Consider the following 19,718-nt stretch of genomic DNA (forward strand, 5'->3'; position numbering starts at 1 on the left):
GGGAGATCTTACGATTTATGATCATTTTACATTTTTTATCATGATCATTTTTTTTTTTAAATATGTGAGTCTTATCTGTGATGCAATAAACTATTTCATTTTATAAGCCATTTTAAGAGTTTTAATTGTATTTTGATGATTGTTGCGATAAAATCATAAATCACAATTATTTTGGCCAGGATAATCGTGATATGACTTTTTCATGCCGTTCAATGTCTACATGATACACATGCGTGTGTGCACATGATCTGGATGGTAGCACCTCTGCCTCCCTTTGAGGTTTTAAATGAAGGCTGGGACGAGGTCTGGAGCTGTGGGGTAAGACACATGCGCAGTGTAACTGGAGCTGCGATGTGGGAGGGTTTATGCAGACGGCACTAGAAATAAACGGTTGGTGAGCACTTTTTTGAGTAGGCTCGAATGGATAGCAGCCAATATACAAAAGAACGTTTTCACCTCATTAAAGACAGAAAGCAATCTTTTAATGAGGATCTTTTCTATGATTGCGGAATTGTAATTCTCACTCATAAAGTCGGCCTCTATGTGGAGACCTCAGTGACAAGAATCAATTGTCTCCATGTTTTCCTTCCTTTTACCACAAATGTGTTGCGACCCGGTGCGATATGAAGCTGTGACATCTCCTCTGTTACCCCTCCTTGTTTTAGGTACACACACACACACACACACACACACACACACACACACACACACACACACACACACACACACACACACACACACACACACACACACACACACACACACACACACACACACACACACACACACACACACACGTGAACTCTTTCAAATAGGACAATTGGTTGCTCTCTCTCTCTCCGACACTGAAACACACACAAACACACGCACTCCTAGAGCCAACATTTCGCCAGCCACACCCAGTCAAAGTCTAGTGGTTGGTTTTGCTGAGACAGGATGGCAGTGTTTCTACTGCTAGTATAGTAACACTACTGGCACGAATGGTGCTAAAATATAGCCTGAACCATGGTTCAGGCTATAGCCTGAACCATTGTTGTATGTGTCTATGATTAATAATAAATCCTAAGTCAGAGTGGTTGTAGTTGATGGGAGCATTGTGCACAAGCAGGAGGCTCAACTGGACACCAAAAAGGTGATTTTTAAGCTGACATACTCCGCAAACCACAAGCTGCCATTTCAGTGCAGATGTCTGGCATTTTAAAAGGCCCCATGCAACAAAGTGGAAAAGTCACAGAAGTGAACACGCTTGTATTGCTTTGTGCGGTATATTCATAGTGGATAATATGGCCTATTAAGGTATCAGTAAAGCCATACCGGCTGTCAAGACGGGAGAGTGTCGATGAGGACACCCTGTGTGGCCATTTAGAGCAGCAGATGACACTCGGTTTGAACTGCATCGCCTTTAAGCCCGTTAAACACTTGGTTTCAGTGATAACGTGTAAGATAGCAAAAAGACTATTTCATGTTTGATCAAATATTAAATGACACAAAGTAATCCTCGCCAATGAAATGTGCATTTGCACACTAGATTGCAAAATCAATGATATGCAAGTAAAATATTAATTTCAAGATCATTTAAGATATTTTTTTTTTTAGCCGTTTTCTGATTGGTGTGCATTTTGTATAAATATGGGCGTGTTTTCCTTCTGTTAAAATATTCCAACCTGACGAAGACCCAAGAAGGATCTAAACATTGTCCTTGAACAAACTGTGTTGAAATGCATCTTTGCTAAATACTCATTTTTACTGAATGGAGCATGAACGCATCATAATGAACCTGAATGGAACCTCCGCACGTTAGCCGTTAGCACTGATGCTGCTAACGTTACGAGCTCTCTGTCTGCTAAAGATGATAAGATTAAAGAAAATAGACACGGTCAAGGTCACATGATGTCATGTTAAAAATATATATACATCCTGAGGTGGTAAGAAATGCTGCTGCACCCCTCTCTGCTTCTTTACCCTTTTAATTTAATAAAAGGCAATTTCCCAGTGACCACTGGAGGGGGCGACCTGGAGCTTCAAGAATGACTGTGGCCTTTAAGAGACACACTCTTGTTCCCTGTGACTTCTACTATTCTCTCTTTTACCACTAACCATCTTAAACTGACTGTCTTTCATTCTGTTATTTCCTTTTAATGTCCCCCTCATCCTGGTAGCCATAACATTTAGAAGCCGCTTGAGGAAGAGCCCAGTCCAACAAGTCTGCCAGCTGTTCCAGATACTGCAGTATATGCTCCAAGCTCTGGAGAACAGCACCACATTCAAACACATACACACACACACACACACACACGCTCACACACACATACACACACACACACACACACACACTCTCTCACACACTCTCTCACACACTCTCTCACACACTCTCTCACACACTCTCTCACACACACACACACACACACACACACACACACACACACACACACACAACACTCGCTCACACACAACACACAACACTCACTCACACACGCTCACACACGCTCACACACAACACTCGCTCACACACGCACACTCTCACACACACACACACGCTCTCTCTCTCTCTCTCACTCTCACACACGCTCACACACAACACACGCTCACACACAACACACGCTCACACACAACACACGCTATGAAGGTACATTGATGTCAAAACACTTAGAAAGATGCGCAGCAGCGTGTGTGTGAACGCATGGTTATTTGTTATGCGTGCGTGCGTTGTCGTGCGCAGGTTGTATGTCACGCGTAACAAGAAGCGGCGTACATATGAAGCAGCGTGCGCACGTCTGTCTCTCACTGTTTGACAAATGTTGTTACGCGTTCACACGCACGTGCGGTCGCAGATTCTGATGCTGCGCGGCCGGAATTGATCTGCTGTGCGCACCTACTCCGCGTAACTTGAACGCGTAATGTAGTTGGCCTGTTCATTTCAGTCAACCAGGGGAGGCAACTACATTACACGCTCATGTGACGCGGAGTAGGTGCACACAGCAGATCAGCTTCCGGCCGAGCAGCATCAGAATCTGCGACCGCACTTGCGTGTGAATGCGTAACAACATTTGTCAAACAGTGAGAGACAGACGTGCGCACGCTGCTTCATATGTACGCAGCTTCTTGTTACGCGTGACAGAGTCTGCGCACGTCGTTTCCGCGTACATGTGAGCGCCTGACAAAAATGTTCAATTATCTTCATGCGAGCGTTAATGCGTGCGTTCGCTAAAAACGCATGAATGTTACGCGTAGTTACTCCGCGTAATGTGATCACAGGCGTGCAGCAGCCATCACGCGTGAACGTGCGCGTGAACGCGTGACCATTATAAGTCAATGAGGAAACTACATTACACGTCAGGCGCTGTGTGCTGCACAGGCGTCAAAGCACGCGGGTGTGACGCGCTCAGTTGATAGTTGCGCAAGTAATATGAAACGATTCTGACGCCACACACACACACACACACACACACACACACACACACACACACACACACACACACACACACACACACACACACACACACACACACACACACACACACACACACACACACACACACACACACACACACACACACACACACACACACACACACACACACACACACACAGGTGTGGTCATATTGATACGCCCAACAGATCGAATGCTGTCTGCAATCAGGCCAGTTGGAGGAGGGGCTGCTGCAGTCTGGACCGTTCCTCTCAGCTCAGTAATGGTACACAAAACAATTTAATACAAAATTTGAATCACCCCTGGTGTGCAAACGAGCCTTACAATGCAACCATACAAAGAAATCAAAGTTGTATTTTTCCATTTCAGGCAAACCTTGTTCAATTTGCCTGAAGGCACGATAACTTAACAGTGGAAAATGACCCAAAAGGAAGCGTTTTAAATCCTGGTTTGGCGTTTTTGGCGTTCGTTTGGCCGGGTTACGGTCGGTCACTCACTTGCATGTTTGTCTGCCAGGGCGATGAGTGTGCCGGAGATGTCCCTGCGCCGGTAAAAACACACCACTTTGGCCTCCACGTTCCCATTGGCTGTCTGCAAACCAGAGACAATCGGCGTTACCACGGCAACAAGTGGTGCCGCACACAGAGCACCCACACATGCACACACACACAAATGAAAAAACCCCATAGATGAGGCTAGTTTTTAACTATGGCTGAAAACGCAGTGTGAGACTACAGCAATTCTCCAAAATCACAATAGGTGTTGCAGTTCAGGACAGTGTGGTGCGTCGGGGCTCGCCTGTGCACCACAAAGATTCGTTGCTTTTTAAAATCAGGAGCTGCATGACGATGTTTTATCAAATGCTTCCTGAAATAAAAAAAAAGAGAAAAACTGGGTAAAAAAACTGAAAGCAATAAGGCACATTTAGAAACGGATTTGTAGCCCCCCCCCACACACACACACACTCCATACACATGAAAATACATGTAATAATGAGAGTAGGAAAACGCAATGTTGATAAAATGTGATTTTCAGTTTTTATAGTGTTTGCATTTGTAGCTCATTATAGGCCGGCATGTTGGATTAGAATCTCTCTCATGAATCCTTCTGGTGAAATGTAATGCGAGAGGAAGATGGAGAATAAGCAAACGCAGCCAACATGTCATATTTCTTTACATCCTGCAGACGCTTTAGCGCCACAGACTTTCTACTTTCCCCGAATCAGAGAAGAATTAAAATCCAATTTCCCACATTTACGTCTCTGACAAATGGTGCAGTAACAAGCAAAACACAACATCCTAATTAATGATCGTTTCTGATAGCAAACTTAAACTACTTTTCTCTTTGTAAACAAAGGGCGTTTTCAATGAAATGCAGTGAAAGTGGAATTTTGTTTGAGATTTTGCTGTTTTGTTGCATGTCACGTTGACATCTTAGGCACGTACAGATGCACCTGCGGAGGTAAAATTAAGCATTCATCTCTTTGTGCGTGAAAGTAAGCAGCAAACCCGAACTTCAGCCCAATTAAAGGAGAACATAAGAGAAGATGATGAGGGAGGAGCTGGCGAGGGTAAACGGAGATGCGGGCAGGATGTGTGTGAAACAAAGAAAAAAAAGGTGAAAGGCATAGCAGGTCTGATCAAAGGGGTGTATGACGTTTCTACCTGGCAGATTTAAGCTAATGTCACACACTCTTTGCATGACAAAGTGAAAAATGTTCTCCGGTTCTCCACCTACTCCATCATGAGGATTTTCACATTTGCTTCGTCTCCAATGATGATAATAAACTTAACATCTTTAGTTTTAGTCAGACAAGACGAGCGGCCGGACACAATGATCTTTATGGACCAAAAGAGTAACGAAGGAAATATTCAGCAGCGGAATTAACGATGAAAATACATTTAGTCGCAGGCCTGGATTTGTGCATATTTTAATTTCTAAAAATGGGAACATTTACTGTATTACGTAAAAGTCTGTCATTGTACACCTAATACCCCTGTCAGTACGTACAAAGGATTTCAAGTTCAGTCAGTTCTGTCAAATTGTTCATTTCACCTGCTTTCCCATCATTTTAAGCAGCTGGCAGTTGTCAAGACTTTCCCCTACGTTGTTCTACATACTTTCTAAACTTGGATCTCAAACCTTATGGAAGAGAAACCCAGAGATCCCCGAGGAGCGGAGAGACTGACAGTGATGGGCACAATAGAGGGCTCGCTCGGAGCTCTGTGTCGATCACATTAAACAGCCTCCATATTATCCAGCACAGGCCCGGGACAGGGGACAGACAGCGGACACCTGTAACTAGTCCACAGAGACAGGCCTCTTTTTCCACTTCTCTGACTGAACAATGTACAGGATGGCAGGCTGGGTTTTACCTGTGACATATCAATACTGCTTTCAGTGTAACACATATACACAGTTAAATACGCAGCAGTTAAATAACTGGAAAAAAAAAACCTGAAGGTTAGATAACTTTGTATTTTTGTTTGAAGAAATACGTATTAAGGATGAATCATCATTTCAGGTCTACACTAGACTAACATTTGAAAATCCTATAACCACTCACAATCTTTTTAAGCATCATTAAAACACCTTGTCTAAGTGTGTTGATCCTGGAACTGGAGAAGAGTATTACATTGTATTGATATTTTTCCTTTAAGGCCTAATAAAACGCACCTTTTTTATTGAACAATCCAAAGTGTGTAGTATTGAGAACCCTTTGATAATCACAAATAATCCAAAATGAAGCTTTATGAGAACCCAAAAGGGCATTCTACAGAAAAGTAAAGATTTGCGCCAAGCAAAATTCAGATTTTGTTATGCTTTAGGGATTCAGTAAAGAACATGCAAACATATGGCCATAAATAAAACTAATCTGTTCTGTATTTCTTGACAAATCAGATGAAAGAGTGCGTTTTGTGGGGGTAAAGACGGAGGCATGAAATGTGAAAGGTTGTCAAAATTGTGTTGCGTTCAAGCACACTCACCTTGTTCAACTCCTCTATCCTCCTGATCAGCAGTGGGTTACTGGATGAGTTCTCAAAATAAACATAATCTGCAGAGGAACAGTGAAAAGGAGGGAGAGAGGGGGGGCAATGGAGAAAAGAGTGGGGGGGGGGGGAAGGCAAAGAAGACGAAACGTCAGTCAGCATTTCGAGGTCATCCAAAACGTTCAGGGGGGCATCCAGTTGGACCGCACCACGATGGCTTGATTAGTCAACGGGAAAGTGCAACACAGACATCCATGGCATGGTGCACCTCGATTCGGTTCATTTCACACACAGGAGATTCGGTTGGATTTCGGAGGCCTGAATGAATGAGACGTTGACACACCAACGTGCAGTAAATCTGGCTCTCCGAAGCGTTTCCATTCACACCGCAGCCTCGCGTTTCCTCGTGCTTTCATTGCCTTATTAACGCTGTTTGCATGCGCGGCGTGTCTGCGTGTGTGTGTGTGTGTGTGTGTGTGTGTGTGTGTGTGGCTCCTGGCACTGCTCCAGGCCTATTGGAGGCTTAGCTCTCACCAGGATGTCCCCACAGGCCCCAGTCTTGGTAGGGTGCCTGGTCTTAGCCCTGCATGTGTCTTGGCTGAGTGCTGTCAGATTATACCCCACACTTGGTTGGCTGCCTGGAGCTGGAGCTATCCTCCCTTCACCCTGAACCTCACCCTCCCATCCCCCCATGCCCCCTCCCCCATCCCCCGGGCCCCCATCTTCTTGACCGACTAGGCCAGAGATCGCCCGAAATTCCACCAGCACAACCGGGATGCACAGTTGACTCCTGGTTTTATTTCCTGCACCTCCTGTGTCTAAGTGTTTTAGGCATCCACTCATCAGGCTCGCACACCCAGAATCTGCACTGACTTCCAGATCTCTCTTGCATCACTATGGCTTAGCCAGTATCTTGTATCGTAGAGCACTTTTTAAATCCCATTCTTTTTGACAGAATACAGACATTGTTACATGGCTGAATAAGAAGGCAGTTATTATATAATCATTTTTGATATTTTCAAACTACCCATTATAAATTTCCCAGAGCCAAAGGCGACATCTTCTTGTTTTGTGGAGTCCAAATCCCAAATAAATTGAGTTTACAATGATTTGAAAAGAAAGAAAATACAACAAATCCTCACATTGGAGAAATTGGACCGAGAATGATGAAAACTGACAGAAACATATACGTTTACTTTACTGTTGATGTGGAATTGTTTCAGACTCGACCTACATCCTGTATGACAACAGCTAGTTAGTTAATGGAAGAGTGTGATTGTGCATTTCCCCCACATATAACTTATTTTTTAAAAAAAAGGTACGATTTTGATATTGAAATTGTGCAACATTTCCGGTGCTTAACTTTTCTTGGAAAACTTCCCAAAGATTTTCTGTAAGTTTTACGGTTCTTTGCATCCATACTTGACTCAACTGCAAAATTGCTCAGACTCCTCTCCGATTTTGGACCGTAAAACAGTAAAAAAAACAAGCGATTTGAAGACATCTTGGGCTCTGGGGAACTGTGATGAACGTTTTCATTATTATTTCCTGACTATTAACTGGCTCAAGAGTTATTTTCACATCTGAACTATAAACATTCAACCTCACGTCTGCCGATCTCAACATATTTGTCTGTCAGACAATGAGAAATCCAGTATCTCAGAGAGAGATGAGGCAGATAACTCTAATCTATAGCCACTGATGTGGAACCAGGGGCACACCTTTGACTGGAAAACCTTTTGGCTCTATTCTCCCTATTGCTATTTCTCTCCCCACTCATGCTAACACAACCCAACAGAACAAATTCACTCTCAGCTTTGGAAGGAATCGCAAATGTAATTCGTCTCCAATTAAAAAGTAGCTCAAAGCTAACAATAGATAGGTACAGTATAAAGTACATCCATGAAATACTTCCTAATATGCTCATTTGTATGAAAGCTATGAGAATGTAAGTTTTCCTCTGGTGTGTAAACCAAAGCAGCAGCAGGTGAGAAAGTGTGTAGAGTATAATCTCAGCTTCTCCTTTCGCAACCACATCTTCACCAGCTCCTCAGCATCACTACGAGACGACGAGAGATCGGCACATCACGCCCTGAAACAGCTTGTTACGAGACTCTGCTGCCACTGTGACATCTTCGTCCCGCCGTTGAATATCAAACAGGCAGACTTGAAAGTGAGCGGTGCCGAGACAGAAAATGAAGACGAGATATTGGACCTGCTCGTTTTCTTACACGCAGGGGAGAGAGGCAGCGGCCCTGAGAGTCAGAGATCAGGCGAAACTGGCTTGTGACGGAGTCGTGATGATCACCAGACCGGCTGGGAAACTGTGGATCGGGAGAAGTGAGCGAGACCCCACGCCAACAGTGAGGAAGCACAGCCGAGGTGCCCTGGAGCAAGCAGCCTGACCGGGGATAAACCGATTACTGTGGATGATCGGTTCTGGTTTTTCAAGGAAAAAATGCAAAGCACAGGATGCTTCTAGCTTCTCCTTCCCCTTGGGCTTGAATACACCACCTTGGGAAATTATTATTTTACAAGGTGCATTTTTCATTATTTTCTTCTTTTTTTATAGTTCAAAGAATAAATCAAACAATCTGGAAGATAAAACACCCCAACGGAATGAACGTGAACGGGATCATTTATTGCTCACTCATATGTAAACTATGGATTTTTTTGAGTTTGAGGTGATGCTGTAACATCTGAGTCACTGTTTAGTGTATAATACATGGGGGGAAGTGAAAAATGTGACTAGTTCCCAGAGATCAATATGAATAAAATAAAATGAACAAAGCAAACAATAAATTACATTTTAGAAGCTGTAACCTTCAGCAAGTTTAGTATTTTACTTGATAAATTAAAATGATCATTTTATGTATGAAAATTCTGTCAATCAGCGAATTCGCCTCATGTTTTCAGCAACGATATGAATGTATACGTTATAACTTGACACACTTTTTATAATTTAAGCATGCAAGCCAAAAGACAAAACATTTCTCCGTCACATAAAAGGTAAACAAAACCGTCAATGTTCAAAAAGTAGTTTTACGCTGAAAAACGGGGACGGGTCTCTTGACAGACCGCTGAGAGGAAATGTTGACTTTTTTGTTTTTGTTTGTGGCCTTCAATGTTCGCCAGCTCTGAGGGACCAATTAATGGAGAGCCAAAAATGAGTATTTCAAACTGAAGCAGAACCACATGTCAAACATCCAGTTTTGGAGTTGGGTCGGGTGTGATCCGCAGCCACGCAGCGAGTTAGCGTCACGGTGACAGTGGGGTATTGGGTCCGGGCTCGCCGCCTTCCACTTTTCCTGGCGCGGGAACTTAAGTCACTTAAAATGGAATCACTTTTAAGTTCAAACCATGTCCCCCCTCCTTGCCGCCTACGGCAAGAAAAACTAACATGGGAAGAAACCGGTTAAGTGACAGTCAAGAGTGGGCTGTTTGAGTGTTGGTGGTGTTTCCACCATGTGAGGAGCTGAAGCCTTGTAGAGAGCGGCCTGGAGAGCAACTCAAAATGAGAGCAACACAGAGAGAGAGAGAGAGAGAGAGAGAGAGAGGGGGGGGGGGGGAGAGAGAGAGGGGGAGAGAGAGAGAGAGAGAGAGAGGGGGGAGAGAGAGAGAGAGAGAGAGAAGAGAGAGAGAGAGAGAGAGAGAGAAAGAGAGAGAGAGAGAGAGAGGGGGGGGGAGAGAGAGAGAGGGGGAGAGAGAGAGAGAAAGAGAGAGAGAAAAAGAGAGAGAGAGAGCCTGTAGGCACTGAGCAGCGTCACTCAGTCTCTCCATTTTCCCATCAACCCTCCTGCCGCCTCAATCCGCGTATAACCCCCCCGCTCTCCATCCCCCGCTCCAAGCGTCAGCCAATCCACGGGCTCCGCCGCCTGTGATGTCACAGTGCAGTCAAATTTAGTGCGAACCAATCAAGGCATGTTACTGAGCCCCAAAAGAGAGTCTGCTGGGCTGATTCAAACCAGGCCAGAGAGAGACAGGCAGTCAGATAGACGCAATGATGAGAGAGGGAAACCATGAGGTAACGGATGGAGTCAGAGAGAGAGAGAGAGAGAGAGAGAGAGAGAGAGAGAGAGAGAGAGAGAGAGAGACGAGCAGAAATGTTCAATTGGCAAACGAGTTAGCAACACAGTTAAATTAGGAGCAAACATCTAAAAAGAGAGACGATTAAATAAAAGGTAGATAAAGGACTAACTGAAAAAACATATGACCGCGCACACACACACACACACACAATATCACCACATCACTAGGGTTGTAAACGATAAACCGATGCGACCGGATATTTGGTTCAACAAGTGAGAGATACGGCTGCATCGGTAGCAGCCTCCTCAATCGATACGAATTATCAATGAATTCCTAGATGAATCGGTTACAGAGTCATGGATCGGGTATCGCGAGACGAGAAGCGGTTGGCGGCATCATATCTATGGGCGGCATTACACCAGCATCTCTAAAACAACGCGAGAGCTGAAGCTGCCCGTGAAACGCCGTAGCTGGCTAGCTGGTATGAGTTATAAACAAGGGACAACACGGAACATGGAGGAGGTGGAGGTGGAGAGGCGGGCGCAGCACAGGTAGGCGGCTGCGACGCTGCCGTGTGACCGCAGGCACTCCGCGACCGCACGTGAGAGACGGACGGCTTTGAATGTCAATCGCTTGTGTCTCAACTTGCGCCACAGGAGGCGGCCGCAGCACGGGTAGCGTCCACGACGCTGTCCTGTGACCGCCATCCAACGATTCAGACAGAGTTTTTATTGGTCCATGTCTAAAAATAAATACATTGACATGTGATTTTGTTGTTCTGGGGTTTTTTTTTGCCAGTGCCATACAACCACAATGTTTGGGGATATGTGGTATTTTACATATTTGAAAAGAAACTATTGTACTGTCACTTTCATAGAATCGGCTTCTTTATTTTATAAAATATCTACAACAAATATTAACCGTAGAATCGAATCGTATCGTTCTTACACTGTAAGGAATCGATTCGAATCGGTCTGTAATAAAAGGATATCGTTTTTGAATGGAATCGTAACCTGTGTATCTAGATGCATATCGAACCGTTTATCACAAAGAGATGTGCAACCCTACACATCACCATCCAAACTACACACCTACATGTTGTTGGTAAAACTGATCCAGTTTCTATATCCCTCCGTTTGTCGGGATGTTATCTGACTTTTTAAATTTCGGCCACCCAAGTTGTATCCGAGAATTATTAACATTATAATGTGACCAGCATAATTACAGTATGCCACCTGTGCCTACTTTAAAAAAAACAAACAAAGTATCACACGGGCAAAAAAGTATGACAGTGAAGACCGTAAAAACATCTTTGTATATTTTGACATGTGATGAGAAGAAGTACTTGCAGGTTGTCTTCAGATACATCTCAAGTTTGTAAAGACGGTCGTTTTAATAACTTAGGATCAAATACATGCTGAAGAAGAAGCTCTGCAACAGCATCAGCGTCTACCAACATTTGGTGATCACCTGATCGAGAGTCAAGACAGTTCCCACGTGAGCCATATGCCCCACCCTTGCTGCTACGCAATATTCAGGAAACCAACAGCAAAGCTTACTGGGTACACCAGTTCTAGCAGGCATGGAGACGAACTGGAGGGATCGTGAGCATTGTCACAGAGTACTAGAAGTGAGTGTGTGTGTGTGTGGTCTGACATTTTTCCAAACAGATGCCAATATAATATATATTGTAATTATTGTATTATATATTGTAATAATACATAACATCACTTTTTAAAGCCAGCTTGGTACGAGCAGCTATACGGGTATTTTGCCTTATTCGGTATTCAAACGTATTGAACCTCGACATCAGACGATATGAAAATTTAATGTGATGATTATCCTGGCCAAAATAATTGCAATTAGAAATCTCCTCCCACTAATCATCTAAATATGCTTAAAACGGCAATTCAACGTATGATGTCCGTCACCTTATATTTTGTTAAGATTCTTTTCTTTATATTGCATCTCTGATAAGACACTTTTTTCTTCTTTTAAGTAAAAAAACAATTAAATAATCATAAATAAGATCATCATAAATCATAAGGTCTCCCTACAAGTCCAGCATTTTTTTAAAAATCAGGCTCTGTTTTTCCACTTCTCTACCATGATGGCAATCGAGAGAGTTTTTTTAATTCCCTTGGAATATTTACAATTATCCTGATAATGGAAACTTATCAACTTACTGTGATTGTTTTTTTTATAATAATGAATAAATCCTATATCGTCCCATCTCTATTTATCCTACAGTAATGAAAAGGGCTGGGCTAGAGCTAGGAAGGGGAGATGGAGAAGCAGGAAGCGGAGAATGTGAACATCCGCCCACGCTTGTCCATGCACAAATACCCCACCCGACCACACACACACAACTTCTGTTAACGGCAGGTAGTTTTCTGCATCCATCTAGCACCTCATTTTCACACTATATATATATATATATATATATATATATATATATATATATATATATATATATATAAAACTAACTGGCGTGACTCAACCATTTATCTGAACTAGTTCCACTCGCCATTGATGGCTGAAGAAGTTGATGGCTGAACGTCTATGAGATAACAGATAGAAATCTTTTATTTCATGCTCTGCAACTCTCTACTGACCTTGGAGATAATCTACACTGAAAACTACTCATTCAAAACACAAAATATGAATCTAAAAAGAAAAAATGTCAGATTTGTTTCGTTCTCATAACAGTGGCAGCAACTTCACTCCCATCATGCATCGGTGTTGCACTTGTGCCGCAGCCATAGGTGCAGATTGTTCTTAATCAAAATGTGATTACTCAGCAAATGTGTGTAGGTTTTACACAAAACTCTCAATAGACCATTTTAGGGCAGATTAGACGACCACATCTTGAAATCCAAATTGCTGGAGGTGCCGCAAAGCAAGACAGCATGCAACAAATGCTGTTTATTGAGATGGATATGCAGTTTGGCCCTCCAAAAGAAACGCGATGATGGGTAAACTTGTCATGCATCTGGTGAACTGATCATCCAGCATGGGGCGAGCAAGTCTGAAAACTTATCTCAGCGAGTTCACCCACCAGACCTGCGAGAGAGGGGGGGGGGAGCGAGAGTACTGCCAGCGTGGGAAATTAACACCAGCAAAGTGTGGGCACTGTCAAAGTTTGTAACTTAGTCAGTTTGTATATTAGTAAACATTACAACACCTTGAAGCAGGGTCTGAATCATAACTGGCAGCATGGAGAAAGCATCCTCACCAGCCGACAGCCGAAAGAAATGTGAGCACAGACAACGTTTGTCACATTTTAAGTTGGTAAACACGGCAACACATTTAGCAGGTTATGTACAAGAGTTGTCACACTCCGACAGCCTCAGTATTTATTTAAAGGGTAGCTTCCTAAAAATGATAGTCAGGTGCCCATATGATTACAGACAGAAAGAGGATTTGCTTGCTGTAACCTTTCTGTCTGCTCTTAATGGCCATCAAGGGATCGCCTCTTAATCTCTGGGTCCTTGACCTGAAAGATGCAAGAGAAGTTTATCTGAAGCTAATATCAGACTAACAAGACACCCTCTTTGTGATATCGTCCCTCCACTGCAGCTCAGCACAGAATCACTGTTTGAGGAAACACTGAGGTGGGTTTGTCTGTAACTGTGGAAGATACCAACTCTAACTAAGGCCACATTCAGACCAACATAAGAAAATAAAACGCAGCCCCATCAGTTATTTTGAATGGTGGCAGTGCGGTATAGAGGCAGACTTTTAAAGCTTCTCTGGGCTCACCGCTCTCCCCTTCCCATCGTCAAGACGATAAGACTTATGATACGGCCTATACTTAGTCACCAATACTTCCCTGTGTATGGAGGGTTAGTACTAGGACGGAGCAGGCGCAGGAAGTGTGGCGTGTGGCCTGCATGATGAAAACAAAGACATCAGGATCTACGGAGCCAGCTTTTGTTCCCAGTTCAATCACAAGGGAAGTCATCGCTTTTCCAAGACGATCCCACATTCTCTTACGAAGTGGCGGCCATCTTTCCAAGGTTTCTGCTTTGTTCTGATGTTGAATTATTCTCAAGGGAAACTTCAGTCAATTATTTGGGTTATTTTGGGCCTAAAATGGGCTTTTTTTTTAAATTATCTACGTTATTATGACTGGAAAAACAATTGAATGGTATGTTTAATAACTAATGTGCTTTTTACGCTTTGTGGTTTCAGATTAGTTTAGGTTATTACACAATTAGGCCTATTTGTTATGTTTTGATTTTGTCTAAAAATAACTTGTAGGTTAATAGGATCAAAAAGAACAATTATGGTTATCAGTTATCTTTTTTATTCTTTATTTGTTCATTCAGGAAAATCTAACTGAGAACAAAATCTCTTTTGCAAGAGAGACCTACACAGAAAACACAATCTACTCAGAACAACCATCACACACACACACACACACACTCATTAAAACGCAAATGTTATGAAAAAATGATAAGCTAGTAAAGCTTTAAAGTATCTCCGAGGAATGAGTGTCTCCAACTTCAAGCTGTGGTCCAGCTCATTCCAGCAGAAAGGTGCATTACAGTGCCGAGTTAGAAAATGATTATAATGCGTTTACAGAGTGAAGAGCAGTGGGCCTAATATCGATCCTTGAGAGACATCTTCATTAGCCATTCGGAGACTTGATTTGAAATAATCGAGGGAGAGTTTGAATTTGAAACGGACAAAAAGTATCTTTTTTTTTAATTAACTTTTGTGCTCAACCGTATCAGACAGATGTACAAAGAGTGCAGCACAGTGTTTCATTTTATCCAGTGGGTTAATAATGCATCCACAACAACAGTTGCAGGAGTTGTGGTGCTATGGCCTGGTCTACAATCTGTCTGCTGTGGCTGAGGGACATTATGATCCTCCATGGAGGACACAAAAGTTGTGAGTTGACTTGTGACTCTCGGATTTTGGATAGATGGGACAACTTGGATATAGGCTGATAGTTATTATGGTATTAGTGCGAGTGCGACAGTATTGGGGCAAAATACACCATAGCTTCAAAGACGGCGGACGGACAGGGAAATCCTGTAAATCCCAAATATCCCAAAGGTGTAAATGTGTGTGAGTTTTCTACCTGTAAGACCTACAAGTTCTGGTTTGCAGCAAGAATACATGTTCCTTATTCGGCACATATGGCGGATGAAGTGTTAACTTTCTACTGTGCTCTGGACATAATCCTGATCTCATTCAGGTAGGCCCCGTTTCATGTGACTAAATACGAGGGCTACGAAACTCACTACGGGCTATTAGCAATGCGGGTACCGTGCAAAAGAGTCACAGCATTCCTGTTTCACTCGATAATTGTCAGGGATTGCATGTAAATATACATCTTTACAATGCAATCAGTCACTTTTGCTTTCTTTTCATATCCCTTGGATATACAAATCTGCATACAGTTAAAAAGTAATATGAAATTTGACTACACAACAGTAACAAGAGGCACCTCGGAACTAAGGGAACTGTTACACCTGCCGTCTACTACATTATATACCTGTCACGGCACACCTGTATGTGGTTAGCTGTGACATTTTGTTTTTACAGTAACATTTTAAGAGAAGATTCTAGAAAAATGTCACATTGCAAATTCTGCAACACACAAAAAATACTATGGTATAGCTGCAGTAACGTTCATGTGCCTATTCAGTACCTACAGGATATCAATCAGAGCAACATAAGCAGAAAAACAGTAATTCTAATTAGGTGTTCAAAGGAAACGCCTGTTCAAAATAAGAAGAAATAACCCTGGGTTAAAATAAGAAAATGCATCTTCATTCCAATTTTTCTATCTCTGCTTAAACTTTTTTTTCTTTTTTATTCCTAGCTATTTTCTCTGCACGCCATAAAAGCATCTACTTGCTGTTTCCCTGCAGATCTTATGGGGATTCTGCAAGCTGGTGGGTTACCAATGATGTTACTTATCGTTATGAAACAGTAGCCGGGCAATAGTTGATTGGCACGCAAAACTTTTACAATATGTTCGCCACGCTACCTTAAAAATACGTTGAAAACACAATGCATTACTTTAGGTGCATCACCGCATCGAAGTAGTTGCTCGGGGATCGTCGTTAAGTTGCAACAAACACAAAAGAAAACGAGGGACTCTTAGCAGTAAGCGAACCACTACTCTTCATCGCCATCCTCCTCTTCACCAACATCATCTGTGAAGCACAAGGCTCTTTGGCTTTAGGGGAAATAAAAAAGAAGGGAAGGAAAAGACGGGCGCTTTGTAAATACCGTAAAGGACCCACGGCAGATGGCCAGGCCGTCATAAAAACATTACGGGATGGTCCTGAAATGTTTCCCCCCTCTGCCTTACCTCCAACCCGGTACATGTTCGCTGCCATGGCTGCCCCCGGTCCCTGGCTTCCTCTCCAGGTAGAGGGGTGGCTCTCTTCTCTCTCTCGCGCTGCCGGAGCTGTGTTAGCACTGCCGCCGCTGTGTGTTGGAAAATGGTGGATTGATCAATACGAAACAGACTAGCCGAGGGACCTTAAAGAGACAGTGCACTATTTTCCCCTAAACCCGAAGTTCAGCGGCAGCATTTGAGGAGGGGGCAAATAGTTGACAAATTACTATTTTAACGACTAGTTTGATGTTTTTAGCTGTTAGCTACTAGCATGTTCGAAATATAGCTACGCCGCAGTCTTTGTTGTAGTCACGCAAGTGACGTCACTGACCCCAAAACCCAGCGTCTATCACGTCCACTTAACGTTAGTTGCTTAGTTAACGTTACCTGCGTAGTTAATTAGTGTGCTACTCGTGTAAATGTTAGTTTCAGTTGATGGATAGAGAGGGAAAGAGCTATGTATTTGACGGTGAGACTCCGTTTGTACGGCTGGCGATTGTGTTTACCTTGAGATTAGATATTAGCACCTCCAAACCACACGTCTCTAGATTAGTGAAGTCAAGTGGCCCATGTGGGATTAAGAGGAATAGGTTTAGTTACATTTAATTATGAATAGTTGATAAATTCACCATTTAACTATATAAATGAATGATTGTTTTACAAGCTAGGGTATCTGGCCCAGTTGCTCGGGTATCACACTTTTGTTTAAATGTTTAGAGTTAGAATAAAATTAGATAAGCCATTTTTATGTCATGGTATTTTGCATTAGGTCAATTTGCTTTTAGGCTGTCTACGATTTAAGTGGGATACTCATTTGCCACTAGTATGATTACGCTTCAGTGTAGTTATTTTTCCACATGATGAGAGTTTAAATTAGCTCAGTGACCAGGTCAAATCAAATTCTGCTATTTTTCCCTGTCTTATCATTTCCTTCTGTCCACATCCAATGGTGTGGTATAATGAATCAAGCTGGGAAATGATTTGCATACTTCCATGCAGATGTATACATTTTGATAAAGTAAAGCAAATTGTTGCATACTATTATGTACCCAGTGTGCAATGAGGGCAGCAGAGTGAGTGATGTTATGATATTATGGGATACACAGGGTTCTAGCAGCATCATGGGGAGGTGTAGTACTATCAAACTTAAAACAACTACCTAATTAGTTAAATGCATAGACGTGCATGTGTGGGCAGATAGAATGTAGAACATGATTTTGTAGTTTGGCATAGTCTGCCATAGAAAATACCAGTAGTAGACCAGCAGCACTGTTTTTCTGTTTAACACACACCACAAACAAAAATGTTCCCCTTGGATATTATAAGATTATATTGCAGTATATCACAATCAAAACAAATACTTGTTTCTTAAAAGAGAGATTTTGTTTTCTGTAAAAAAAAAAAGAAAGAAAAGAAGTGTTTATTTGAAGGCGTCCCATAAGTGAGATACAGCATGATGAGAGAGAGAATATATAGTGTTAAAATCCTTTGGAGATAGCTGTTTGATTAGCTCAGTTTTCATTGTGGACACAAGCGTGGAGCCTCTGTGCTGGAGGAATGCTGTGGTGAAGGCTACGTCTGATCTATACCATATGGAAGCCTCAATTACCGTTTCCTAACTCTGGGGACTACAGTCTGCAGTCACATGACCGCGATAAGCCAACCATGTGCACTTACAGTACGCACTCCTGCTCAAGTGTGCAGGCTCAGTGTTGGAACTGCGCTGCATTGGAGGGATCCTGTGGTGAGTTTAAGAATGTCTTCCGATGCCAATGTGCAAAGTGGGAACAAAACTAACTATGGTGTGTTAAAGAAATCAAAGACCATTAATGTAACGGATATTTTTGCACATTATATCTATATTTATTGCCCAGTATATGCTGCTCACAGCTATGTGCAAAGGTGGATTTCTACATAAAACACACATCCACTATCTAAATATTGATGCATGGCGTTTAGGGAACTGTTCCCTGTATTACATTTTATTTTACATGCTTACCTTGCTAATTGACTTTCCTTTGGAGCAATTAAAACCTATTGCAGTATATCACTGCATATCCCTTCACAGTGTGTGTCGTATATCATACAGCGACGAACACAAGGGAGCTGTGTCTTCTAAGCTGTTGTAATAAACTGGGAAGAAAACAGTGCCAATACTTAATGTGGTTGTAATGAAAGGTGGTCAAAAAAATGTAGCCTTGTGTTTGGGAACTGTGACTACTTTCATTTCGGAGTGTTTGTTTACTTGGCTGCTCGCCGCTGTGCAGATGTTCCTTTTCAATCCACTTGCTCCTCTGCCAGATGTTGCTGCAGTCAGGAAGACGGGCAAGGCAGGCGAAGCATGCAGGCAGAAGAGTATACATTTCGGGGGTGCAGGTGTTCTCCCTGATGAACGTCAGCCTGCGGAGATGGATTGACTCGAGGCACAGAGCGTCTGCAGAACCTCCTCTCGGTTTGGTTGCAGTTCCCGGAGGATGACCTCCAATGGCCTCTATTTCTCTCTCCTACTTTCTCTTCCATGTTGCAGACCCATGTGCAGAGGAGAGACAGACACAGAGGAAATCAATTAGGCCTGTTTCCTGGCAGAAAACGTTCCATATCTTTGATTGTGCTTCCTCGTTTGTTCTCTCACTGGGGGTTGAGCCTGGATCCAGAGACACTATGGGAGGTACAGCAATAAAGGGGCTATTGTTAGAGTGCTCTCTCCACTACGGCTAACTACACATGGGTGTATGTCTGTATAAACAGTGGGTAAACACTAGGATTACTCCATCATTTTTTATTGAGGAACAACACCTGGGACAGCGTTTCCCCTGCGGAGTCGCTGTCAGACAGGTTAGTGACAGATATCTTTCAAGCCACACCACAGTCTTTGTTTGGCAACGACAAGCTGACTCATGCTGTG

At 42.8% G+C, this 19,718-nt stretch overlaps 1 protein-coding gene across 2 annotated transcripts in view; it reads right to left on the reverse strand.

The window, feature by feature from the left end:
* Positions 1-16,934, reverse strand: part of mta1 (metastasis associated 1) — a 40,761-nt gene extending 23,827 nt beyond the window's left edge. For both annotated transcript variants that reach the window (XM_084014096.1, XM_084014095.1), the window contains exons 1-3: positions 16,784-16,934; positions 6,418-6,485; positions 3,928-4,021 (exon numbers count right to left, since the gene is read on the reverse strand). In XM_084014096.1, the coding sequence (XP_083870222.1) occupies positions 3,928-4,021; positions 6,418-6,485; positions 16,784-16,811 (190 nt within the window). In that variant the 5' untranslated portion in view covers positions 16,812-16,934. The remainder of the gene's footprint in view (positions 1-3,927; positions 4,022-6,417; positions 6,486-16,783) is intronic.
* Between the last annotated feature and the right edge of the window lie 2,784 nt (positions 16,935-19,718).

The sequence above is a fragment of the Eutrigla gurnardus genome, assembly GCF_963514095.1.
Source record: "Eutrigla gurnardus genome assembly, chromosome: 7".
NCBI classification, from domain to species: domain Eukaryota; kingdom Metazoa; phylum Chordata; class Actinopteri; order Perciformes; family Triglidae; genus Eutrigla; species Eutrigla gurnardus.